Source organism: Dipodomys spectabilis, unplaced genomic scaffold (genome assembly GCF_019054845.1).
Source record: "Dipodomys spectabilis isolate Male_0828 unplaced genomic scaffold, ASM1905484v1 ptg000003l, whole genome shotgun sequence".
Classification (NCBI taxonomy): domain Eukaryota; kingdom Metazoa; phylum Chordata; class Mammalia; order Rodentia; family Heteromyidae; genus Dipodomys; species Dipodomys spectabilis.
In genome coordinates, this window is record NW_024870680.1 from 17,965,006 (window position 1) to 17,992,831 (window position 27,826).

Sequence of the window (27,826 nt, forward strand, 5' to 3'; positions counted from 1 at the left end):
AACATTATTGTTGAATAATAAAAAAATTTATATCTTGATTATATACTGATTATATACAATAAAACTCTTTTCAGGTGCTTGAACAAGTGAAAAATATTTGTCTCCATCTACAAAGATTATTTCCTAGAAAGTCAGTCATTCTATGTACATCAATTAGACGACTAATGTCACAGGGTAAGCACGCCATCACCTGCTAGACAGAGACCTTCATCTGTGAAGACAGATGTCAGGCTCTAACGTCAGTGAGTATGGTCTCCCAGCCACAGTCTTCCTGACAGGGATCCCAGGCCTGGAGTTTGCCCACTTCTGGATTGCCTTCCCATTCTGTGTCATGTATCTTGTAGCCCTCATGGGCAATGCTGCCCTCATTCTGGTCATTGGGACTGACAGCACTCTTCATGCTCCTATGTATCTCTTCCTTTGCCTGCTCTCACTCACTGACTTGGCTCTCAGCTCTACCACTGTGCCCAAAATGTTAGCCATTCTGTGGTTCCATGCTAGCGAGATTTCCTTTGGCGGATGTCTGGCCCAGATGTTCTGTGTGCACGCAATCTATGCTCTAGAGTCCTCGGTTCTTCTCGCCATGGCCTTCGATCGGTATGTGGCTATCTGCAACCCACTGAGATACACAACCATCCTCAACCATACTGTCATCGGCCAAATTGTCTCTGTGGGGCTATTCCGTAGTATAGCTATTGTCTCCCCCTTCATCTTTTTACTGAGGCGGCTGCCCTACTGTGGCCACCGTGTCATGGCTCACACATACTGTGAGCATATGGGCATTGCCCGGCTGGCCTGTGCCAACATCACTGTCAATATTATCTATGGGCTGACTGTGGCTCTGCTGGTTGTGGGTATGGACTCCATCCTCATTGCCATTTCCTATAGATTTATCCTCCGTGCTGTCTTCCGCCTGCCATCTCAAGATGCCAGGCTCAAAGCTCTAAGTACTTGTGGCTCTCACCTGGGTGTCATCCTTGTCTTCTATTTCCCCGCCTTCTTCTCCTTCCTCACCCACCGCTTTGGCCACAACCGAGTTCCCAAGCACGTGCACATCTTCCTGGCTAACCTCTATGTGCTGGTACCTCCTGTACTCAACCCTGTCATCTATGGGGCCAGGACCAAAGAGATTCGGAGTCGACTTCTGAGACTACTTCACTTTGGGAAGGCTTCAGTGTAAACTCAAGTTGAAGATAAGAAAAATAAAGGGTACAATGGGAGCCAGCTAGATTCATTTACCTGCACGGAAACCTATGATCTGAAAAGGCAGGGTTAACTGGTCTAAAGCTCTGGGAGGAAGAGCATTGGCCAGAGTGAATGGAGAAAGGAATGATCTTGTATAACATTATTTTTCTGAGGCATGATTTACTAAGGAGCCAATCAGGTGCTGATCAAGAGAAGACTGAATGTCATTATGGAAATGCTTTGCTGAGGGTCCAATGGGAAGAAAAAAAGTGTTGGGAGTGAATTTGAATCTGAATTACACAAACTCAGGTAGCAGTTAAGAACCCAAAACATGGAGTCAGAGTGCCTAGATTTGAGTCTTACTTTGTTCACCACTACTTTTTTAACCTTGAGCATATCACTGTTTTTATACCTCATTTTTACCAAATTGTTCAATGGGGATCATCATAATGTCTATCTCTTTTTTAAATTGTATTTTTGTTATCTTTAAGTAGCTGTATAAAGGGGTACTTAACTCTTCATGTTGTGGTACGGAACACGTAAGTTAGTAAGTGCAGAAAACCTAAGACAGAGCCTTACATATCAATTATTTAATAAACAAAATGAGAATGCAAGGTGACCTCTCTAAGCCTTATTATGCAAGTTACCTAACTTTCTTAAAACTTTTAGAATATTATCTTGTATCACAAGGTTATTGTGCTAACTACCTTACTTAATAAAACTGTGTAATGAGTGTTTAGTAAAAATGTATTTCCTCCCATTCTTCTACTCACGCATTTAGAGTTCCTTTCCTTTTAACCAAAAAGTTATTCTTTAATGGTGGACAAATAGAGTCATAATACTCAATGTACATGTGCAAAAAAGGATGTGGAGAGCTTGATGTGACTGGTGGAGAAGGGCAGGTGGGAAGGGAAAGGAGAGTGATGGAAGGGGTAAGTCCAAGCAAAAGTCATTTTATTTCTTTTCATTTTGTTAAGAGCCCATAATTCAGAGACACTGAGAGTCTAAAATGATAAAAGTCTACAAAAGAAGAGGGAAGGGAAATAGAAAAATACTGAATGAAATAAGGACACAGGTTGACCCATTCTAACAATGAGATGTAGGAGACAGCATGTTGAAAAACAAACTTTGCAGGGGGAGGGAGGAGTTGGGGAGGTGGGGAGAGAAGGGATGATAGGGGAAAAACAAAGGAGGAGGTAACAATGCTCAATAGGAAATGTACTCATTACCTTACTCATGTAACTGTAGCCCTTCTGTGCAGTATCCTTACAATAAAAATATATATTAAAAAGCTCCCCTCTGGGTATTTATATATTTTTTTTTAATTTTATTTTATTTGAGAACATACTGTGTACAGAGGGGTCCTCTGGGTATTTATAAAAGAAGAGAAAATAAAGTAAAAAAAAAAGAAGAAAAGATACTACTAGTCTAAGGTTATTCCCTTGAATAGACAACATTTGGCATAAATACCCTGCCTTTTAAAGTGGAAATGACAGAAGATCTGGATCCAAATGTCCTTGGGCTTCAGTATCATCTTTCTTATCTACTAGCTTCATGAATTAGGGCATTCCACTTAACCATCCCCAGCCTTGGCAAAGTGCTTATTGTAAGTATTTGAAACAAAGTCAATTCTCAGTACAGTGATAGTTGACAACATTTAGGTAATGAACATTGAATTCATAAAGTATATGATATGTCTTATGTCTTATTGTGTCTAACTTAATGTATACTATTTGTTGACTTTCTGATTGGCTCATTTGTATTCTAAAACTGTCACAGCAGGTATTTGATTGGTGGCTTACACATAATTAGTAAACACATAGTAAATATTATGAAAAAGTGCTATGGATCAAATCGGTATGTATCATATTGTTTATTGGTTTAATAAATGGTGTCTTTATTATGCTACTTTGATGAGTAATGAAAATGTATGTCCAGAATAGTGGCTAGTACTTAGTAACTTGGTTATTTCTTACTCTGAGACAATTCATCTAGATGCACATCCATAAACTCAGGATAGTTTTACCCGGGTTTAAAAAAAATAAAAACAGGAAGGGGAAAAACAAAAGGGGAGGCAACAATGCTTGATAAGAAATGTACTCATTACCTTGCTCATGTGATTGTAACCCCTCTGTACAGTATTTTCATAATAAAAAACTTATTAATAAAGCAGGAAAGTAACTAGAAGAAAAATGATCACAAATTCCACAAGGGACACAAAAAGTATCAACTTTGGCTGTGCCAGCTCCAAGTCATGCTGGAGGGGCAAATTCATGATACGAAGTCCTCAGGAACCAGGAGTCTTCATACAGAAAATCTCAGAGCAGAAAGACCATAAGAGGAAACAGTAACTGGTTTGAACAAGACCTAGTCAAACTACATTATATCCATGTATAGAAATATCACAATTATACGAGTAAAACGTGCCCTTAAAAAAGAAAATATCTTACGTGTGCATTCAAAAGAAATGTTCTAAGGAAGTTGTCCTTAAGGATAGACAAAGTCATTAGTCCTAGAATGTATGAAAAGGATTTATGATTACTCTCTCTCTTCCTCCCACTCTGCAAATGTATTGTTCTATTTTTCTCTGGCATGTGAATGACAATTCTTATTACCTTATAAACATTAGATGATTTCCTCATTATGGCTTAGATTATTCTCTTTCAAGCACAGAAAGAGCTGAAAACATAACCCATCCCTCCCCTGTATTATGGTAAGGCAAAACACACTCTCTGCTTGCTAATTCCATGAAAAGGGATCCACTGTGGCTGGGAAAACAGCATAAATCGAAGAGCTAGTCCCTACATTCAGTATGAGACCCACAATCCTGCCTGCCATCTGTCATAGCTTATTCCATCCTCCTGTCTCATTGAGGGATCAGACTGCATCGCTGTTCCTATTTTAATTTTAGGTTTCGATTTTAGTTTTATATCCTGCAGAAAAAGTCACTTTATCATTATATTTAGTGATTTTCCTTTAGTTTTTGCATTTCTGTGTGATGAGAGATGTGTGTCTTCTGTGATTAAAATCATGTAGTGCCTCATTGTTGTGTTATACATCATCACAATGTATATTTCAACAGTAGTCATTATTACATTCTCTTAATTAATCCACATTATAAAAATCACGTGACTGAAGAAGGGTCCAATAGATGTTTTAGGTAGCAGAATGATAGCTGGTTTACTAATAGAGAGCTGGAATTGGTTTGTGGGGGTTATTCAGAAATGTTAAAACAAATCTTTAGCAGGTGCTGGTAGATCACACTTATAATCCTAGTTATTTAGGAGTCTGAGATCTCAGAATTGCAGTTTGAAGCCAGCTCAGGCAGAAAGGTCATGAGACTCTTATAACTGATTAACCAGCAAAGGAAAAAGAACTGGAAGTGATGCAGTGGCTCACGTGGTAAGGTACTAGCCTTGAGGATAAAACCTCAGAGACAGTACCCAAGCCCTGAGTTCAGCCTCAGGACCAGCACAGGGGGAAAAAATACAGTGCTGTGTTTACTTTTTTATCACCCTGAAGCTAGAATAAATCTTGTGATGTGGAGAATGATATGTGGAAATTAGTATGCTAGCAGGTTTTAGCAGGATCTAGTGCACAGTGAGACCACTAACAGTGATGGTAATATGATCCTACTTGGAGTCTAGCCACTGGGGCCTGAAGAAGAAGATGAAGATCTGGAAGTATTTCCTTCTACCTGTTTTACGAGTAACATTGCTAAAAGACCTGAAGTGTACAGAAGAGAATTGGTAGGCTGGGACACTACAGATGACTTTCACTGAGACACAGAAAATATAAGATGTGGAGTAGAAATGGATGAGGGAAAAAGTGATGGACTGACTATATTTGGAAATTCTGGACCAGAGACACCCCTAGGTGTCTTCCCAGAGAGAAGGCCAGTGTGCTAGGAAAAGTACTAAAGTACAATGACATTAAGGGATTTACAAAGTATAGAACTGTAGAAGAGCTGTGACTAGAAGTAAATGTGTCTAAACTCTCTGAGAGATTAATAGTCTAATATACCAACTACTACTAGGTATAGTATATACCATACTACTAAATATATACTGGTATATACTAATATGTAATATGCTACTAAGTATAATATACTAAGCACTACTCTATTAGGGAATGAGTTAACTCAAGGGAAACATCACTAAGAAACATAAGCCTGTAAATAAAATTTGGTAGAATGTTATGTTTGGAAGATGAGGAATGAGAACAGAAGAACATTTATGATAGAAAAGGAAATACTTGCAAGAAATCAGAGACTAAAAATCAGAAATAATTTTCAAGTTTTTAGATACTCATAAGGCAGCAGAATCAAGCTGTGTGCATTCTAGTAGTGGGGCTTGAACTCAGGGCCCCACACTTTTTGACTTTTTCACTCAAGGCTGGAGCTCTATTAGGTTAAGCTACTTTCCCACTTCTGGCTTATGTTTTGTTGCTGTTTTTCATTGGAAATAAGAATCTCATGGAATAAGGCACTATGCTCAAAAATGATCTTTACCATGTCAGCGGGGATGAGTTAGGGAGGTGGGGAAGGAAAGGATAGTAGGGAAAAAAACAAAGGAGGGAGTAACAATGTTCAACAAGAAATGTACTCATTACCTTACTCATGTAACTGTAACCCCTATGTACAACATCTTTACAATAAAATAAAATAATCCCATGGATTTGTCTGCCTGGGCTGGCTTCGAATCACAATCCTCAAATCTCAATTTCCTGAGTAGCTGGAATTACAGAAGTATGCCACTGGTACCTGGCAGAATAAAGTATTTTACAGGATTTAAAAAAAAAAAACTTAAATAGAAGGGGAGAGTGATCTTCAGAGGATGGAAGCTAACCTCGCAGACCAGGATTCTTACATAGAACCAAAGAAGAACTCTAGTTCCGAGATTGGCCCTATAACCAGAGAAACCCAAACACAAAACTGTGCCTTTAAGAGGCCGTAAGGAAAGCACGGCCTTGGGGGGTGATCAACAGCTAGGATTCTTTCATGGCTACTCTGGAAGAAAGTAGGACTGACTCATGGTGGGTTGCTGATTGAACAGGAGTAATAATAACAAGTTTCTGTTGGTAGGGATAGGAGAATAGGCAGAGACCATTTCTAAAACCACATAACCTGATCAATACCTCCCCATCATCTACTCACCCTCAAATTGACCACACACATGAGGATTCCAAGCAATCTTTTTTTAATGTAGAACAGTCTTGGGCATTGACAGAGGGAGGAATTCCTAAATAAGTGAATTCTCCCTCCTCCCTTTCCCCTCTCTCTTCATGGATTGGTGCACTGTGAGCACAGCCCTAAACCAGTGGCACCCTTAGAAGCCTCTCCATGGCAGCATGGATGTCTCCGTCTGTGGCGATGAGGGCCTGCAGGTTCGCATCATGATCAGCAAAACCCAGGGCCTTCAGCTGCTCCAGTTCTTGTTGGTAGCGACTTTCAGTAAAGAGGGATGGAGGGGATGAAGATTGGGTAGACTGGGAACAGGCATTGGCCAGTGCATGGAGGAGCTGGAGAACCGCCAGTGTGGGTTGTGCATGGTCTTCTCCATGACCTTGTCTTCTACCCCTGGTTTCTGGGACTCCTCTAGCCACACGTGGTCTAGCTGGGTCTCGGAAGAATGGTCCCAGTCCCGGTACCTCCTTGGACAGTATCTGTAGGCCTTGCTCTATCTGTATCAATGCCTGCAGTGCTCGTGGGTTGGTGAGAATAGGAAGAAGCGGAATATGACATAGCAGGGGGCTGCCGGTGGCCAGCTGGTGTAACAGAGATGGATTCCGCTGCAGGACATGCAAGGCTCGGCGCAGAACAGAGGGTGAAAGTTTCTGCTGACTGGCTTTCTCTATGGGTTGCTGGCTGTCCTGGGAGGGAAAATCTTGCCCTGGGTGTAAGTCTGGCATACCAATTTTGCACCCCGAACTGACCTGATTTGGGGCTATGTCCCTGACATGGGCACCTCCTCCTGTACTGACCTCTTGTACCAATGGCTTGGTAGGTGCAAAGGTGGTGGTGGTGGTGGTGGTGGTAGTATCCGAATTGCTTTGACCATTGGCTTCTCCTCTGTAAGATTCAGAACCTGAAACGTAGCCTTTGGAGGCAACCAATAGGGCCAGAGGGGAGAACATGAGCTGCTGGATGTCAGAGCAGATTGGGTGCATAGCATTATCACCACCTGGCACTGCCTTTAAAGAGTCCAGGGTCTGCTTTTCTTCCTGCAGTAGCTCGTGTTGTCTGACTGGCTTCTGAAAGGTTTCCAGAGTCTTGAGAGCTGGGTCACGTTTCTGCACAGGTCTTGAAGGTTCAGGAACGTGGCTGCCATTGGCCAGTTTCTCACCTGCCAGGCCTTGAATTAAAGGGTCTTCCAAGAACTGCACCAAAGACTCTGGTGCCATCATCAGCAAAGGAGCCAGCTGGCAGAAGACATCAGCTAGATCGGGGAAATTCCGGGCCAGCCGGCCCAGCCTTGTTGGAATCCCCGCACTCTCAGAGGCTGATGGTTCAGAACGATGGGCGCAGTGGGCTGTAGGGCCTGGCAGAGTTCCCGGACAGGATGGCCCTTTCAAACGAGACCTCACCACTAGGTGAACTGTAGAGCCATCCAGGATGCCACGCTGGCTCAGGATGTCTTGATCACGGAGGATCTTTCCAGTGAAGATGAGAACCAGTCGGTCAGGGTCACAGTGTAAGCGTTTGGCAATCTGCTTCTTAAAGTGGCAAACATTGCTGTTTTCTGCCAGCAAAAAATCCTGATAGTCCTGTGGGGTCTTGACAGACACTCGGATGGTACGTGATGATGTCTCCCGACCAGATACCAGCTGGCTGTCCCCTGCTTCTTCCCTAGCCCGTGCCATCCTTCCTTGCAAACAGAAGGCTGGGTTATCTGAGGGGTACTGTGGAGCACAAACCTGTAGAAGCCTAGCTGTGGCACTGAGCACACCTGGGTGCAGGGACCCGTGGGTTTCCAACGATGTCTTTTCACCCACGTCCCGCAGATGCCACCTCCCAGTGTAGCCCTGCAGCCAGCTGGCTCCCATAAGAGGGAGCAGCTTGCTCCTGCCTTAGACCAGCCTTTGGGGGTATGATGTCAGTAGTGAGGTCATAGTTAGGAGTCAGGCCTGAATGGGGGGAAGGGCAGAAGTTTTACCACCTGCTTGGGGTTAGGCTGTCTTCATGATTTGGTTTAAGCAACAGTAGAAAAATGTTGCCACTGTCTTAGAAACCTTTTGCATACCAGTTTGTTCCACCAGTTGAAAATCCTCATGTTCGTGTTTGATAAATGTTTGAACATGGTGGAGTCGGAAAGGGACTAATCTGAGCATTCAGAAGTACTGATGCCAGTCACGCAGCATTCAATAAATCACTGTAGACTGAACTACAGTTCAGCCAAATCGTCGAGTCCCTGGTTCTGTAGAACAGCATGTAGATGTGTATAATTAGTCCATACAGTCTCAAAGGGGTCTATAGGTAGCTTGTACCCTGAGGTCCTCCTGGCTGAATAATCTACCTCCATAGTTTTAAAATATCATCATATTCCCAAAGAACTTGCCAGCCAGGTTGCTCTCAGAGGGATTCTATCATCTCAGCTCAGAGGAAGAAGACTCAGACCAGAGAAATCAGAAGAAGGTAACCGTTTAAATCTAGGCCAGTATGATTTAACAGCTCCTAAAGAGGGTAACATCTTTAGGAAGAAGACATCACTTGGTAGGAGATAAATTTTTCATTGTAAAAAATAGTCTCTAAAGCACTGTTCAGGCAACTGAAGCCCTGGGCTAATTATTTCTCACAGTGAGAATGGACGCATCAGGCTATCGAGGTTTGTATCCACTTATGATTGCTGTTAAGGTACTTGATCCTTTTATTCTGATTCTGAAAGTTCCAAAGATTATAAAATCTGAATTTTGATGTTTAGAATGCCACCTCAAACAACACAAACAAAACATGAGTGTCACAAGCATCTAGATCTTTCTATGCTATTACACACTGATACATGTTCTTAAACTTTGATTTGTTTGCATGAGTATTTCCAGTGTCCAGCCTACATCAAGACTGGCCAAGTTGTCATTTCTAAGGTGGAAGTTCCCACTCCCCGGAACTTTTGTAGCTGGGCCCCTCCTTATATACAGACCTGAGGGCAGCATCTTCCAGGTAAGTATTCCTGCATAACCAGCGCTTTTAGAGGTTCTCTTTGGATGGCCCTCCACAGAATCAAATACTCAAATTAGTATCTGGCTTTCTTTCAGGAAGTACAATAACAGGTGTCAAGTTCAGGAATAGTCTAGGTCTTTGTTTATGATATAGAGTGTCTTTGTTCATGACATATATTGTTTTACAATTTCCTTTCTGAAAATATTTTTTACTGATTTTGTTATTAAACTTATTCTGGCTTCATAGAGTGAAAAAAAAGATTTTGTTCACCTTGTTACAGCTAGTAATTGTTCTTAAAAGCAAAACAAAAAATATAATCACCTTTTAATTTTTCTAGGTATTATTTGTCCCTTTTAATAAACTCTAAGGTGAACCATCCATCAGGCGCCTTTGCTAAATGGCTGTGTTGTCAGAGCCTGAATAACTAAAAAGGAGCAGGTGATCTGATAGAAATGAATAATACCATCTTGATCATCTTTAATTTGATGTCCCTGTTAGATTTCATGGATGCCTGTTCAAGCTGTAGATGCAGACCTGCTGTTCCTTAGCATGGACAGACCTTGCAGACCTTGTAGAAAACCACAGAATCACAGCAACTAGGGCCACAGCCTAGCCAAATTTATTAATTTCATATTATAAATTCATAAAAACAGAATTACTCTTGAATCGATGAGCAGTTTCAGGCTTATTTAACATCTTAAAGTGTCTTTGGAGTGACTCTGGATCTTATCTCTACATTAAAGCAAAACAGAAAGCTGGACACAGTGGCTCTCACCTGTAATCCTAGATACATAGGAGGCTGAGAGCTGAGGACTATGGTTCCAAGCCAGCCCAGGCAGGAAAAGCCTGTGAGACTCTCATCCCCAATTAACCACCAAAAAGCCATAAGTGGAGCTGTGGTCCAAGTGGTAGAGTGCTAGCCTTGAGCAAAATAGCTCAGGGACAGATGCTAAGGCCCTGAGTTCAAGTCTCAGGACCAGCACACACAGGTACACAAACAAAAAGCAGAATAGAAAGGCACTGGGGACAATGTCATACACAGAAACTAAGGAGGCTTCATTCAGAAGGCCTACAATTTGCACAGTTGTGCCTTCTTAGCACCTAACCTAATATTGAATTTTCAATATCCTATTCTATCCTTTCAATAGAGCACTTTCTTGAGAAGTTCAAATTCTACTATGTCCCATGGCACATGAGCAAGTTTAAAAGATTTTTTTTTAATGGAGGTGGAATGGGACTAATTACCCTTTGCTTAAGGAAACTGTCCCAGGGGTTCCCTTCCTCCTCCCACTTTTTTCTTATCAGTCAGAAACAGAAACTAAATGCCACAGTTTGAAGAGGCTAAAAGTCTAAAATAGGAAGGAAAAAAAGTTGGTGAAGTCATGCATGGGAGGACATTTGCTTTGGCTGATTGTAAATGATAAGAAGAATGATAAGATCTACACAGAGTGAGGGAAGAGGTAACACTGTCATAAAGAAATGTGCTCTTTACCTGACTTATGCAACTGTAACCCCTCTGTACATCACCTTTATGGTAACAATAAAAAATTTAAGAAAGAAGAAAAAGCAAATCTTATAATACCTAGAAAATGCCTAGCATAGGGCTGGGAAGGTGGCTCAGTGGTAGAGTGCTTGCCTTGCATGCATGAGGCCCTGGGTTCGATTCCTCAGCACCACATAAACAGAAAAGCCGGAAGTGGTGCTGTGGCTCAAGTGATAGAGTGCTAGCTTTGAGGTAAAGAGCTGAGGGACAGCGCCCAGGCCCAGAGTTCAGGCCCCATGACTGACCAAAAAACAAAAAAGAAAAAAGAAAAGAAAATGCCTAGCATAGCAAGCGTAATACATTATTACTTAGTGACATTAACTCCTAGTTTTGGGAAGAAAATCAAAGGTGAATAAATTATGTGTGAATGTGTGGTGCCTTAAAACAAACATATAATAAATTGCGCAAATGTACACATAATGCATAACTAAACTAAAACAAAGTCTTCAGCATTGAACAGAACATGGTAGCCAACTCTGTAAGAGTTAAATATATACTAGTTGCTGCCTAAATATACTTGGTAGCTTCTTTTAAAAAAAAAGATTTTTTTATTAGCATGAACTAGTTATACAAGGGAGGTGGTTGCTATGACATTTCCATATATGTGTACAATGTACTTACATCCAACTTATCCCATATAGCATTCTTCCTAGTCTCCTTCCTCTATCTTAAAGCAATTTCAACAAGTTACATTGTTCTATTTTCATAGGTGCATATACAACACTACAGTCCTATTTATCCTCACTCCCCTTCCAAAATTGGTAGTTTTAATTAACATCAGGCATCAAGTATAAGAGCCTTAGTGGATAGAGAACCAGAATTATGAGTATAACAATCCATCTGAAAGTGGCTCATCAGTTTTATTTAGGGCTAAGAACAGGCAAACATTTTCTGTCAAATGAAGAAGCCGTGAGGACAATCACCCCTTCATTAGTTAAATTTTATCTTTCAATCACTTGAAACACCTGTTTCATATTACGTCTGTTAATTATTTTAACTGAGGGCTAACAGAATTTTATCTGATTTAGTCAGTTTGTAAATTGCCAAATTGACTTTAATCTCTATTTTGTATTGCATCAACCAGAAATATTTTGGTGTAAGGGGCTCTATGACCGTGCAAAATTTAGGCAGGGCTACAGTTTGTGTGAGGCATACATATTTTTCCTTTTTTATGTCTACTTACCCACGTAGGATTATAATAGACACAAACTTTAAATTTATATCCATCTAAAAAAAGCAAATTTACCTCCATCTTATTGACTAATACTGACTAATTCTTATTGACTAAGACCTTGAAGTTTGTCAATTGGTCCAGTTTAGCAAACATTAAAGTTAACTTATAACCTATGTTATAAAAGCTAGTTGGTGCCTCTTTTGTCATTTTTTATCATGCAAAATCCTTTTGTATATAAATTTACAATATGAGGTTTGAATTCCCAGTTGCATCAAATTATGAAACTGTTTTTCTTTTTTTTTTTTTTTTTTTGTCAGTAGTGGGGCTTGAACTCGGCCTGGGTGCTGTCCCTCAGCTCTTCAGCTCAAGGCGAGCGCTCTACCGCTTGAGCTACAGCGCCACTTCCGGTTTTCTGGTGGTTTATTGGAGATAGGAGTCTCATGGTCTCTCCTGCCCGGGCTGGCTTTGAACCGCGATCCTCAGATCTCAGCCTCCTGAGTAGCTAGGATTACAGGCGTGAGCCACCAGCGCCCGGCCCCGAAACTGTTTTTCTCACAGTTCTCCTATTGCACTTAATTTTATAATCAATACAGTTCCTGTCAAGACCAAATCTCAAATTTGCTTTCCTCTCAAGCCCTCTCTCTCAGTTGTTCAAGCTGGAAACCAGCAATTGTCTCCATTCTGTGCTTTTCCTTGGGCCTCAAAAGAAATCCTGAATCTACCCACCTCCATTCTGTCTACACAGAATCAAAACAAGATCTGTCTGATATAAGGACTCTTGCTGTTAATGGTAACAACATGACTGACTGACCACAACAGTATCCACTCAGAATACACAGGTTTTTTTTTAAATCTACTCAAGGGCTGGGAAGGTGGCTCAGCGGTAGAGTGCTTGTCTCTCATGCATAAGGCCCTGGGTTCAATTCCTCAGCACCACATAAACAGCTGGAAGTGGCACTGTGGTTCAAGAGGTAGAGCGCTAGCCTTGAGCTGAAGAGCTGAGGGACAGCACCCAGGCCCACAGTACAAGACCCATGACAGACAAAAAAAATCTACTGAAAATAGTAACCATTAAAATGAAATTTTCCAATATAGCCAAATAGGTAGTTACAACACTTCATAGAGAACAAAAGAAACTGGAATAAATGACAACATTCCCTGTCCAAAGAGGAAGAACTTGTAATTACTCTTCAAGTCTTCTCAAATCTGTACGTGTAATGGAAAGGCAATCAAAACCTCACTTAACCTTTTTCTGAAATTTAACATCTACTATACAGTGAGTAAAATGAAGTGACAAAATTAGTCGTTGATCAGTGGCATTCTGCAAACAGATAATGGGGCAGGATTTGTATTTTTTGTCATTGTTTGGAAGTTGAAATAATTAAGATGTTGTCATTAATAAATGAGATATAAAAAAGAAAACCAAGGAAATAGAAATACACATATACCCAAGTAAGATGTGGTAAAGAAGATATTCTTGATGACAACATTGGAGAGTCAGGGTTGCAAAGATTCCAGCTAAATGCCACGAATCTTGCTCTGCTCCACATTTTTTGTGAATAAGAATTGAAGCATAAATTAGTTAGGATGAGGTAGTTAGGAGGTAAGGTTTCTGGAAGTGGGCTGTGGCATCTCAAATGTGGGGCTTAACCAAAAAAAAAAGCTTCATAATTTCAAGCAAGGCACTTCCCCTCTTCAGATGCCTAACTTGCCTCTTCTGTAGGTTGTGAATAGCTTCCCTGCCTGTCCTCAGGGACCACAGTAGGGAATCAGCTACTTTGTAGACAGCCTGGAACAGAGCTTGACCCGTAATAGACCTTCAATGTGTGTTCTCTCTCACTATAATTATATACTGGGTGATACCTAAAATGACTAAGGGGCATGGGAGATATGCAAGAACAATTTTACAAAGAAAAAAAAAAGATGCATAATTATTTTTCACTGTTTAGAAAAGAAAACCTGTATCTTCAACTGCTGCCTACCTCCCTGTTACCCACAGGAAGTTGGATGAATACCCCAAAAATTCTTTCTGTAAGCCTACAGACTGGGAGAAGATCTTCACTAGCCATACAACGGACAAAGGTCACATATCTAAAATATACTTGCAACTCAAAAAACTAAATCCCCCTACAACAAATCCTCAAAGAAACAACTGCCTAATAAATAAGTGGGCTAAAGACTTAAAGAGAAACTCCTCTGAAGAGGACATAAGAATGGCCAATGGACACATGAAGAAATGCTCAACTTCTCTAGCCATAAAAGAATGCAAATCAAAATAACATTGAGATTCCACCTCACCCCAGTTAGAATGGCTATAATCAAGAACTCTAATAACAGATGCTAGAGGGGATGTGGACAGAAGGGAACTCTACTGCACTGTTGGTGGGGGTGTAAACTTGTTCAACCACTTTGGAAAGTAGTATGGAGGTTCCTCAAAAGACTCTACATAGAGCTCCCCTATGACCCAACAATCCCACTTTTGGGCATTTACCCAAACGATCACAAACAAGGCTACACTAAAGCTACCAGCACAACTATGTTTATTGCAGCATTATTACCATAGCTAGGATGTGGAACCAACCCAGATGCCCCTCAGTAGATGAATGGACCAAGAAAATGTGGTATATACAAGTATACATACATATATACACACATATATACATATACACACACACACAAACACACACACACACACACACACACACACACACACACACAATGGAATTCTATGCCTCTATAAGAATGAATGACACCGCCCCATTTGTTAGGAAATGGAAAGACCTGGAAAAAATTATATAAAGTAAGCCAGACCCAAAGAAACATAGGTCCCATGATTTCCTTTATTTGCAATAACTAGGACAAGCCGAAAAGGTCAAAATCTATGTACATATGATCATATAAGATAATGTTAACTGAAATGAACCCCAAGATAGGGACACACTGGTTTTTTTTTCTTGCTTGCTAGTTTTCAATGTATTTAAAATATATGATTTTTTTGTTTCTTTTGTATGTTCTTCCTCCATGGTATAACCCCTGTTTTCACTGTATTTGATTCCAGTGTCCTGCATCTTGTATATACATTTTTCTAATTTGGGGATGGGAAGGGAAAAACAAAATGCTGAAATAAGGATACAGGTTGACCCATTGTAACAACGAGATGTACAAGACACTATGTTGAAAACGAACTTTGCAACTTGGGGGAATGGTGGGGAGAAAAAAAGGAAGAGGTGACAATGTTTGATAGGAAATGTACTCATTGCCTTACTCATGTAATTGTAACCCCTCTGTACAGTATTTCTACAATAAAAACATACAAAAATTCTTTCTGTAATTTTTTTTTGCAGATCTACCTGGACATGCACTTATTTTATATAGCCTTCAGTTAGAGGCAGCTCTAGAACACTAATCTTAGGAGTTGCAAGAAATGGAGATGTAATACCAGTCTTTCTTCTTCTTATACCACCCCAAACAGTTCAATGAACATTTTCCATTTACAAATGGAGAACAGAGTGGGGACATGAAGCAGAAGGCCCAAAGGCCCAAATGCCTCATGAACTAAGATCTCTGGGATAAAAGTGAGCCTAAAATTTTGTCTCATTGTTAAGCCACAAGCTAATAGCTTGAAGGTAGACAGATACCCTATGTGTCCTGGGGGTCAAGGCAGAGGTTTAGTTTTTGTCTCTGCCAAACACACACCTAATCACAGTGACATTTAAACAAGCACTACAGGCAACACCCAGCATACTCACCACCTTAGGATACTCTATGAAGGCCTTTTCCTTCCTTGACAGATTTAGTAGAAATGCTTCCTGTGTTTACACTATGTTAAAACTCTGCTTTAACATGCTATAGTTTAAGTGTATGCATGAACATGTGCATAGAGTATGCCCATGGAATGGTATGTTAATAACAATGCATTAATGCATCATCGAGTATTTATGCATTTCTTACTTGTGTGTGCACATTTTGGGGTGGGGGGTCAGTCATGGGGCTTGAACTCAGAGACCTGCCTTGAGCTGAAGAGCTCAAGGACAGCGCCCAGGCCCAACCACTTAAGCCAAAGCACCACTTCCATTTTTTTCTGTTTATATGGTACTAAGGAATCAAACCCTGGGCTTCAGGCCTGCTAGGCAAGCACTCTACCACTTGGCCACATTCCCAGCCCCGTGTGTGCACATTTCTGTGCATACCTTCTGGAAAACATGCCTTGCTCGATTTAAGAATCACAACATTTCAAGTCCCATGACCAACAAAAAAAAAATCATAACATGTTTAGCCTGGAAGGACACAAGTGATGGAAAGCGTCCCTGAATGCAAACAAGAATGTAATCTGAAAATGTGATGTATATATTATATATAATACTTGTATATGTATATTGTATAGATGGTAGGAATTTTATTCATCAAGAAGCATAATGTGGAAGTGGCGCTGTAGCTCATGTGGTAGAGCACTTGCCTTGAGTTGAAGAGCTGAGGGACAACGCCCAGGCCCAGAGTTCAAGCCCCACGACCGACAAAAAGAAGCATAATGTGTCATTTGCTAGGGAATGGATAGGCCTGGAAAAAATTATATTGAGTGAAATATCAGGTTTGGAGAGTTATAGTGCATGTTTTCTCTCATAAGTAGAAGTTACACTCAAAATATAAATGTAGTTGAAAATATATATAGAACCATATGCACGCACACACACACACACACACACACACACACACACACACACACACACACACACACACACACACAATTAAGCTGACCGAAGTATGGTATCTTTAGGAATATGATTCCATGGTGTAACCCCTGTGAACAAGAGTTTAGTAAAATAAAACTAATAAAATAAAACCAGGAAGCTGGAGTAGATCTTCATGAGGAAGAGACAAAAGGAGAGGGTAGATGAATGGAAAGAGAAATGATGGGTGAATAGGTCATTATACTCTATGTACATATGTGAAAACAGAACTAGAAACCTTAAGGTACAGATGGGGGAGACTGATGGGAGGGGTGATTCTGATCAAGGGGCATTATATGTATAAATGGAGATCTTAAGTCTAAACCCTTTTGTACAACTACTTGGAGATACTAAAAAAGGGAGGGAGAATCTCCTTGAGATGCTGGAAACACTTCCTGTATATTACATGCCTCCTACCTCAGTGTCTCTTACTTAATGGTTCTGCTAGATAAAGTCTTCTTTCCCTCTTCAAACCTTTATCTAGTCACTGCTGACATTCTTCAAGTGTTATCCTGCAAACACTCTCAGAGAAGCTTCTTCTATCTCCCCAGGTGAGTCTAGCAACAACCTGTTTATACTATATGGGGCTTTCCATATTTTCCATCCATTTTCCATATTTATAGTTTGTCATTGTGTATAATGAATGTCCTCATACATTCAGTTTGAATAGCTCTTGCTACCCTATCATAAATTTCTGAAGTAGGATTGTGTGTCTCATTGACATGAAATTCCTAATAGCTCACATATGCTGAGCAGGAGAGGGGCAAGGGATTTTTGAGCTTGAAGTTGCAAGGAATCAACTCTCTGAATCCTGCTAACAGGGCTATTTTAAACCAGGTGAGGTTTGGAAAATTAGAAGGCAGTCTGAGTCCTTCAGCCATGTGTCTACACATGCAGAAATCAGCATGCAATCCTGAAAAGGACAGCCTTTAGAGGAAACAACTATAAGAAACTGTGTCAATTATTCATTAAGGGAACCCCCAAATTATGAAAAACTGAACACAGACTACATGATCACTATTTCTTCAGGATGCAAAGTCTAGAAGATGTCTAGTAAGATCACCAATAATTGCAGCAAAACACCTTTCCTCCTCTGTCTCTGTCTCTGTCTCTCTGTCTCTCTGTCTCTCTGTCTGTCTATCTTTGTCTCTGTCTCTGTCTCTGTCTCTGTCTCTTTCTCTCTGTCTCTCTGTCTCTCTGTCTGTCTGTCTATCTTTGTCTCTGTCTCTGTCTCTGTCTCTCTCTCTCTCTCTCTCTCTCTCTCAGTGTCTGTGTCTCTGTCTCACTCAACTGCCTCTCTGACCTGTGTATTTATGTATGGGTTTTTCTCTGTCTCACTCGGCTGTCTCTTTGACTCTGTGTGTGTTCCCTGTGTTTGTGTGTCTTACTCGGCTCTGACTCTGTAGGTGTGTATGTGTGTGAGCATGTGAGGGTGCTTGTGTATTTCCCTCTGTGTTTCTATCTGTCTCTCCCGGCTCACTCGGTCTGACTCTTTGTCTCTTTGTGTCTTTATCTTCTGACTGTAAACATTTTAGTCCCCCACCCTGCCCCAAGCTCTCCCTCTATAGAAATAGTCCTTATCACCAGGTCTTCTCCCACATTCTCTCTTTTGTGTGCCTATCAGTATTGGGGCTTGAACACAGGGTCTGCATGCTGTCCTTTAACTTTTTGCCTCAAGGCTAGTGCTCTATCACTGGAGCCACAGTTCTACTTCCAGCTTTTTGCTGATTATAGAGAAGAGTCTCGCGGACTTCACTGCCAAGGCTGGCCTCTTACTACCATCCTCAGATCTCAGCCTCCTGAGTAGCTAGGATTACAGACGTGAACCACCATCATTTGGCACTCTCCCCGTTTTTGTGTAGCCCATAAGAATGAAACTCAGGCAGCAGGTGACACTGGAGAATGGATGTAATTGCATCTCAAGGTAAACATACACAGAGCTCAGACAGGGGCCCTATGGCAGGAACGTAGAAGAAGTGATTGGGTCACACACAGTACCCCTACCCTATTTCTGGCTCTTTAGTCTTCCTCAATGACTCTGGACCAACATTGTCTCCTCAGTAAAGAGCATTATAGTAAATTTGGTTTATAGTGCAGCTGTATTCAAGAGCAGGAGCGCTAGGTAATAGGCTATGGGGGAAAGGCACAGAGGACTCCTATGACTGCCTCAGTTTCTCCACAGCAGCATCCACGTCACCCCCGGTAGCAATGAGAGCCTGAAGATTGGCTTCAGAATTCAGAAAGCCCATGGCTCTCAGTTGCTCAAGTTGCACCTGGAAATGAGCCTCGGGTTGCAGCTGCTGAGGATTGGTAGTAGATAAGGCTTGGAACATTTGGAGGAAGGGAGAGGAATGGAGATCTTGCTCTGCAGACCCCTGTACTGGGGAAACCTGAGGATCTGGGGCTGAGTGGAGATCCTCTGATAGAAGGGTATCTTCTCTAGACTCTGTACCTCCTGCTGTACCACCGAGTCCTACTAGCCAAGGCATGAACCAGAGTAAGAGGCGAGGTGATTCGGTAGCCAGGACCTGCAGACCCTGCTCTATCTGCAGCAGGGCTTGCATGGCCCGAGGGTTTTCCATGGCTGTCTGCAGGTGCAGCAGTAATGGAAGCTGTTGGTGCATCTCATCCTCCAACTGCGGGGCCTGATGCATGCCATCTGTCCTCAGAGATCTTGAATAACCTGATGAAGACAGCCAGGGAGATTCAGGGACTCTAGGAATAGCTGTCATAGGGGAAGATGGTGAAGGAACAAATGGGGACCTGTTGCCAGAATCTCCAGACACCAGATCTGGCATGCTAGGGCTATGGCCAATAGAGTCATCCCCTAGGCCATTTTGGCCTCCACCTTGTCCAGTGCTGCTCTCCGGGGGATATCTCAGAAAAGATGGGCAGGAGGACTTGCCCTTGACTGCTACTGACTCTGTGGGGAGAGGCTGTCCTGCCCCAGATTCCTGGGTGGATGGTGACACTGGGGGACCTCTGTTAACTGGTGGTGGTAGTTGTCCTTGGCTTGGATTGGAGGAAGATACAGACCCCTGAAAATAGGACCCCAGGGATGGGCCTGTCTCATGCAATTGCTGGAAATAATCAAACAGCCCTATATTACCCAGAAAGCTTGGAACCCTGTTTCTAATTTCAGATGTATCTTGGTCCTCAGGCTGCCTTCCTTGCCTGCCACCTGGGCCTCCTCTGTGTGTGGAAGTCCAGGGGTTTGGGAGAGGATCACAGTTCTCTGTCCTTGAAGGTTGGCTGCTACTGGTGGCAGCATTAGCATTCGTGGTAGCAAATGGATTGCCACCAAACTGCTCCTGGACTGCATTCAGCATTGGGTCCATAATATCTGTGTACATGGTACGAAGCACATTGTAGCCACCGGGGATGCTCTCCAGGTTACTGAGTGCCCGGTCCTGGCTACGCATCATCTCTTGCATCATGGCAGGGTTACGTAAAAACTCCAGCGTCTGCCGCATGATTTCAGGGTTGTTGAGAATATGCCCAATCTCAGGGTTGTGCTGGATCAGCTGCTGTATATGGGGATTGTCTAGAACCAACTGGCGCACCAGACCTGTGTTGGACAGCAGGCCTTGGATGAAGGGATCATCAATGAGCTGAGCCACAAACTCGGGCACTGATACATGCTGCCACATCAGTGAGCTTGGCTGGTCAGGAAAACTGCCAGAGGTCAGGCCCAACCCATTGAGGCCTGTGAGGACACCTAAGCTGAAGGTGGTTGTCCCATCTGTTGGGTAAATGGAGGTTGGCTGAGCGAGTGATCCGGGACTTGGGCCTGGGGCAGGAACTACAGCAGCTGGGCATTCGGTGCCAATGGTGCGGCGCTGCATCTTGATGACCAGGTGAACGGTGAGACCATCTCGTACTCCACACTGTGCCAGTGAGTCCGCGTCCTTGAGGATCTTTCCAGCAAATATTAGGACCAGCTGATCTGGATGGGCCTTAAAGCGCTGTGATATCTCTTGCTTCAGCTGCCAGATGGTGCATGTGTCTGTCACTGAGAAATCTTCCTTGTCCTTGGGCGTCTTCACTGTCACCTTGATGAGGTGGGGATCCTGGGCCGGTGCTGAGCTGTCCTGTGGCAGAGCCTCTCCACTTTTGGCCATGATGGGCAGCAGGAGGCCCAGATCTGTGGGGACACAGCTAGGGGAGGGGGGATGGAAGACTAAGATCAACCCTTGGGGCAGTAGTGAGAGTAGGAAAAATTGAGCATGAAGAGCATCCTGACTCCTGGGGTTGGGGAAGATGGCAGGGCCACATGGAGAGGGCCAGGTGGGTCCAAGGACAGGTTGTTTAGGTGTATGATGGGATTGAGAGATTCGGGGATGATAGAAAAAATGGGGGCAAAGCCTTGAGTTGATAAATGAGGGGGTAAAGGTATAAAGAAGGGCATGGTCCTGGGGATACATACCAGTCAGCTGTGGCCCCGTCCTTCCCCTTACGCAGGGCTCCAAACTGCCCTCATCTTGCTGCACAGCCACCCCTTAGGCCTTCTGGGCCGGAAGCCCCTCCATCAAGTCGCCTCTGTGACCTCAGGACTGACATCACAGCCTCCTTCAATGGATTCTGGAAATGCCTGCAAGGTGTTCTGGATCCCTGGGAACTCCTACCCCTTTCTCTGACCTATTCTGTTTCTATTTCCTCAATTGCCTTCTTTAGAGAGGGCCCTGGGCTGAGCATTCCTCAGTCCTCAAGACCTGACTTCACTCCAGCGTGGTATATGGAGACTGTTACTAGGGTTGGATGACTATAAAAAGCTGCTGGTGGCTACGTCTCTATGAAGAGCTGAGTTCAGCTCCTTCCTGTTTTAAAGTTTCCGCCTGGAATCCTGTGTCCCTGGTTTTGTTTTGTTTAGGGGATTTTGTTGTTGTTGTTGTTGTTGTTGTTGTTGTTGTCAGTCCTGGGGCTTCAATCAGAGCCTGGACACTGTCCCTGAGCTTTTGTGCTCAAGGTTACTGCTCCACCACTTTGAGCCACAGTTCTACTTCTGGTTTTCTGGTAGTTAATTTGAGAAAACAGTCTCATGGACTTTCCTGCCCAGGCTGGCTTTGAACTGGAATCATCAGATCTCAGCTCCCTGTGTCCCTGTTTTCTGTCTCAGTCAATATTAACCATAACTTCTTTTTTGAATAAGCAAAGGAACCAGACATTTATTAAATGGAAAAATTTATGTTTGAGAAAGAGGGGGAGGTAGGTGCAATGAGAAACTAGTTTTCACAATCTTTACCGAGCCATCTCCTGTGATTACTCATGAACATGGCACCCTATGATCCTTTTTTTTTAATTAAAAGAAAGACATATGAAAAAAGTAGTTTATGAATACAATGCATCTTGATCAGTGAAGTAAGAGAGACCCAGAGAAACACAGGTTGCCAGGTTTCCTTCATTTGTGGTAGATAGAATGTACCTATGAATGTAGAAGTAAACATGTTGGGATGGACCTTATGCAAGTGGTTACAAATGAATTGCCTTTAGTATAATAGACTATGGAGAGCTCAAACAGTATAATCTTTTAGAAAGACTAGTCAAAAGCTAACAAAATCAACACCAGGAAATGGTACATTTAGTTGGGGATGGGGCCAAGAGGAGAAGGGTAAACAAATAAAGGGGGAGGGGCAAATGCAATCTACCACAAAGTTAATGGGGGGGGGGGGAAGGAAGGAATGGCAGGGGAAAAACAAAGGAGGAGGTAACAATGCTCGATAGGAAATGAACTCCTTACCTCACTCATGTAACTGTAACCCCTCTGTACAGTATTTTTACAATTAAAAACATATTTTTAAAAAGAACAGGAAAATAAAGTTAAGTAGGGAAAGGGTGAGTGGAAGGGCAGTAAGAATGTTGAAGGGGATGGTCGAGATGCATGAACTCTTTATATGTTTTCAACATATTGATTTGCTGATGAATACAATTTGGGGGATCAAAGAGGGGTCAAGGATGATAGTATTTTTGGCCTTTAATAAAATACTGTTTCGAGCAATGGCAGGACAGAGAGCCTAATTGGAATGTGTTTAAGAGCGAATGAGTGAAAAGCAAGTGGCTATGAGTATTGTGAATGAGAAAGAGGGTCTGGAGGTTAAGTGGGATATAACTTAAATTGTGTGTGTATATGTGTGTATGTGTGTCTCTGTTTTACGTTTTTCTTTTTTTTGGGGGGGGGGGGTCCGGTTGTGAGGTCTGAACTCTGGGCCTGGGCGCTGTCCCTCAGCTCTTCAGCTTAAGGCTAGCGCTCTACCACTTGAGCCACAGAGCCACTCCCGGCTTTTTTCTTTTTGCTTATGTGGTGCTGAAGAATCGAACCCAGGGCCTCAAGCATGCAAGGCAAGCCCTCTACCACTGAGCCACCTTCCCAGCTCCTGTTTTACGTTTTTCTTAAGGCTAGCATAGTATATTTTAAATTTTTTGAATATTTGTATTATCTTTAAGTAATTGTACAAAGGAGTTGCCATTCACCAAAGCAGTTTAGGAATACCGTGCATCTTGACCAATGTCACCCCTTTCATTATTCTCATCCACTCCTTCCCTTACTTATCTTCATTTTAGGTTATGTATTGAATTTTTTGCCATTTAAAAAATGCACTTTCTGGGCTGGGAATGTGGCTCAGTGATAGAGCGCTTGCCTAGCATGCATGAAGCCGTGGGTTCAATTCCCCAGTACCACATAAACAGAAAAAGCCAGAAGTGGTACTGTAGCTCAAGTGGTAGAGTGTTAGCCTTGAGCAAAAAGAAGCTCAGGGACAGTGCCCAGGCCCTGAGTTCAAGCCCCAGGGCTGGCAAAAAATTAAAAATTAAAGTTAAAATGCCGTTTCTATGTACAATGCATCTTGATCTGTGTCATCACTTCAACATCTTTACCCTTTGATAGGAGCAATCCAATGAGGGGAAACAACTGATGGAGAAAAGGAAAATTTAATTTTAAAAAATGCTTGGGGTTGTGGTTCAGTGGTAGAACACTTGCCTAGCAGGCAGATGGACCTAGGTTCAATCCCCAGTTTAAAATAAAATAAGTCCCTGAGTAAATAGATACCTAAATGAAGAGCTTAACAGCTTGACTTATGGACATGAGTTTATTCATTAAAACAGAACTGAGGGCAAGTATCTAAGGTAAAGATGTTAATTAGTTGGCTACTTAGAAGTGAACACTAGTGGAAGTCCCTTTATATGGTTAAAATAGGCCCCCAAAAAGTCCACTGAGTTGTAGAATAGAAAAGAGGATATCAAAGATTTGAGAGTGGTAAAGATATAAAATGGTCATCTCCAAGGATAAGACAGTGAATTGACTAGGCCAATAAAATGCCATATGTGGGGCTGGGAATGTGGCTTAGTGGTAGAGCGCTTGCCTCGCATGCGTGAAGCCCTGGGTTCGATTCCTCAGTACCACATAAACAGAAAAAGCTGGAAGTGGTGCTGTGGCTCAAGTGGTAGAGTGCTAGCCCTGAGCAAAAGAAGTTCAGGGACAGTGTCCAGTCCCAGAGTTCAAGCCCCAGGACTGGCAAAAAAAAAAAAAAAATGCCATATGTGGTCCCAGAGCAGTAGCAACGACATCACTTGTTAATTTGTTAGAAATATGAGCCCTGCTCTAGCAACTCATCAAGCTACAGTTTACCACTTCCTGGACACTGCTAAAAGTTGATGACTGGATATACTCAGGATATACCAAGTCTTTGAATAATCAATTCAAATAAAATTGACATGTGTGTCAATTTTCTATGCCTACAAAGAGTCTAAGCAGGGTTGAATACAATCATCATAATGTTATAGATTATTCTGCAGAATGATGCATGAGTGAATTAGGGAATAGCCTGAAAGTCAGAGAACTCAAGTCAAGAAGCAGCAAGATGGGTGGCATGGATGGGATTGTGGGAAGAGGTGACACTGATCATGATAGATTGCTGTATCAAATGGAAAGTCCTTTGTACAACTACTTAACCTTAATAATAAAAAGGGGGGGAAAGCGGCAAGAAGAAAGAATGACTCATACTCACTTCTAGATCCACAGAGATTGAAAGAAAGCTGCCACTGTGCTGGAGCTGCAATGCCCTCCGTGGGAAGACCCCAGCTACGGCAAACAGGTAGGGAAAGATATTTATGTACGTAAGGGATTTCATTTTTGCTTTTGCTAAGTTATAAGTTCCAAATAGTAAAAACAGAAGATTGGAAAATTAGCAATGATGTGGTGGAAAATGGAGTCAGATGAGGGATTGTCACAGCAGATAAGAAACGGATGACAATAAGATCACATGATTCTGTGAGTGGGAGCGTACACCTATAATCTCAGCACAAACAACACTGAAGCGGAACTGTGCGTTAGAGGCCAGCTGGACAGTACCGTGAGACCCGAAAGATCTTGTCTTAGAAAAACAAATAGAGGAATAATTTGGGCTTTATTATAAAGTGAATCAAGTAGGGTGCAAGACTTACTCAGAGAAATAAAGGTCATCATTTGGTTTTTGTTAGCCTTCTTGATTTACCTCTTTGTCAACTTGTGGTGGTGCAGCAGGTTCTGTGGTAGTGAGCTTGTTAGCAGCCGTGGACTCCTTTGGTAATTTCAAGGCTGAGAAAGGCGAAGAATGCATAAATCTCTGTGGATTCCCTCGAGTACAGAACCTGTTTCTCACTACTCCTACCTTAGTCCCAGACACTACCATTTCTTACCAGCTCTATTACAAAAGCCCTGGTTTCCTGATTTCCCTGATCCTCTATTACTAATCTATTCTCTACCCAGCAGCCAAACTGAAAAGTTGCATTACAGTACTCCATTCCACTGCATAAAATCTTCCAGCACCTGTTTTTGTTTCAGATTATATTGTTTCTGAGACTTAGAATTTTTAAGGTACAACCTCAATGATTTGATCATCTCATTTTCCTTTGCAACTAAACACAATTTATTTTTAAATTATATTAATATTAATAATAAAATTGCATAACAAACTTCATAATTACATTAAAAGTTGCATACAAATAAAAAGATGCAGAGGGCAGCCAAGAAAGAATATCAGAAGACATTGTTGAGTCCTATGCATATAAAAAATGGTTCATACCTGTTAGCTACTTGGGTAGATGAGATGTGAGGTTCACAGTTCAAAGCCAGCCAAGGCAAGAAAGTCCTTGAGACTTATCTCTGAATAACCAGCAAAAGGCTGGAAGTACAGAAATGGCTCAAATGATAGAACAACAGCCTTGAACAACAAAATCTAGGCAGGTGCGGGTGGCTCACTCCTGTAATCCTAGCTACTCTAGAGGCCAGCCCAGCAGAAAAGTTCATGAGACTCCTCTCCAATAAACTACTCAAAAAACTGGAAGTGGCGCAATGGCTCAAGTGGTAGAGCACTAGCCTTGAGCTGAAGAGTTGAGGGACAGCACCCAGACCCAGAGTTCAAGCCCCAGGACTGACAAAAAAAAAATCTCAGAGTACAAGGCCCTCACACACACACACACACACACACACACAATCAATCAATCAATCAATCAATCAATCAATCAATCAAAAAGAGAAATATTTAATAGCTGCACAGAGAGCAATGAAAAGGAACAGGATAACTAATGCTGGGATTTCATTCTCAGGAAGTGTTTTGATCTTGTGACATCTTTGAATGACTGTAATTAATGTGTCCACCAGTGACTATTGCAGTCACAGGAAAAGGCAAAATTCTCTCCAGATCTACAAAGCTGTACATAATCTCTCTGATCCCCTTGCCCTTTTTATGAATTTTACTTCCACCTCCTAATTATTTTTCAAACACCATGGGAAAACCTCAATCTTGGTGCTTTTCTTGACTCTGGTGCAGCCTTCTCTACTCTACATCCAGGGAACTGTACATGTAGATCACGTGCCCTTCTGAGTTTAGCTCAATTTCAGAGATATTATCAGATCATTCGAATTAGAATCATTTACCCAAGTTCACTTTTCTCCATGACACTTATCATTACCTAATACATTTGTAAGTTAATTTGAACACCATCTATATCTCTACAAAGGAAATGCCCCCCAAATAAAAGATCTTTGTTAAGTCACTATTCTTCCTTCAACTATCAAAAGCACATTGACTTATTAAATTGGGACTCGAGTTGATGAAATTGTTTCTTAGTTGAATAATTGATTGTATACTCTTCCAGGATAGTCTAAGCAAAGTGAAAATAGAAGTGGGGTCTTGGCCATGGTGGACAGGACACGCTACAGACATAAGACACAAGGACATGGAGCTCCTGCCTAAGAATGCAAGAATCTGAATTCAAACCTCAGGACTGCGCAGGAGTGTATGTGTATTTACATATACATATATACATATATATGTACCCATTTGATTGTGTATGTGTATATGTGTGTCTCTATATATGTAGATATATATGTGTGTGTATATATGTAGATATATATGTAGATATATAGAGACACACATATATATCTACATATATACACACACATATATATCTACATATATAGAGACACACATATACACATTCTTCTTCTGTTATAAACCAGTAGGTCATTCTTTTACTTTCAAACAATGTAGATTTGAGAAAATTAGGAAGACATATCAACCTTTATGACTAAATATCTAGGTCTGTATAGAAATTCCCCTCTGACCAACTTCTCCTATACATGGGTCTGTTTATGAGTCTCTAGATATTTATGTGCATCTGTGTGCATGTACTTGTTTTTAGATATGTGAGCATTATATATATATATATGTATATATATTAAACTATGGTTCTTTTTCTGTTAATATGTGAATGTGTGTGTGGATGTGTGTGTGTGTGTGTAAAGTAAGAATATCTAAAACATCTAGTTGCCTTTCTGCAAAAGAAACAAAGCCAAACCTCAGTGAGGGCAAAGTAGGTGTAGCCATTTTATTGACAGATCTTCCAGCCATGACCAGTGTCTAATATTTGATTAAGAAAGCATTGATTGGTTCTCCTGTCCCAGGACTTCTGGATGGAAGTGTTGGGGAAGATGAAAACAACAGATGAGATGATCAAATGAATCAGCAGGTAGATAGAAAACAGACAGGTGGGTGTGGTGGTTAGAA

The 27,826-nt window shown here is 41.8% G+C and overlaps 3 protein-coding genes across 3 annotated transcripts; 1 reads left to right on the forward strand and 2 right to left on the reverse strand.

Moving 5' to 3' along the window:
• Positions 1-211: 211 nt before the first annotated feature.
• LOC122115423 (olfactory receptor 52D1) lies at positions 212-1,180 on the forward strand. The gene has a single exon (XM_042688892.1). It carries the CDS (start codon positions 224-226, stop codon positions 1,178-1,180), a length of 957 nt encoding a protein of 318 aa, XP_042544826.1. The 5' UTR covers positions 212-223.
• A 5,315-nt stretch (positions 1,181-6,495) lies between these two features.
• On the reverse strand, positions 6,496-8,046 carry LOC122114009 (ubiquilin-3-like). Its single transcript, XM_042687134.1, has one exon. The coding sequence runs from the start codon at positions 8,044-8,046 to the stop codon at positions 6,496-6,498; it is 1,551 nt and encodes a 516-aa protein (XP_042543068.1).
• A 10,894-nt stretch (positions 8,047-18,940) lies between these two features.
• Positions 18,941-20,968, reverse strand: LOC122116472 (ubiquilin-3-like). The gene has a single exon (XM_042690112.1). The coding sequence runs from the start codon at positions 20,903-20,905 to the stop codon at positions 18,941-18,943; it is 1,965 nt and encodes a 654-aa protein (XP_042546046.1). The 5' UTR covers positions 20,906-20,968.
• Between the last annotated feature and the right edge of the window lie 6,858 nt (positions 20,969-27,826).

Bases quoted from the DNA above. Each gene is read 5' to 3' on its own strand.
- LOC122115423 (XM_042688892.1), top strand. From the start codon at position 224: ATGTCAGGCTCTAACGTCAGTGAGTATGGTCTCCCAGCCACAGTCTTC.
- LOC122114009 (XM_042687134.1), bottom strand. From the start codon at position 8,046: ATGGCACGGGCTAGGGAAGAAGCAGGGGACAGCCAGCTGGTATCTGGT.
- LOC122116472 (XM_042690112.1), bottom strand. From the start codon at position 20,905: ATGGCCAAAAGTGGAGAGGCTCTGCCACAGGACAGCTCAGCACCGGCC.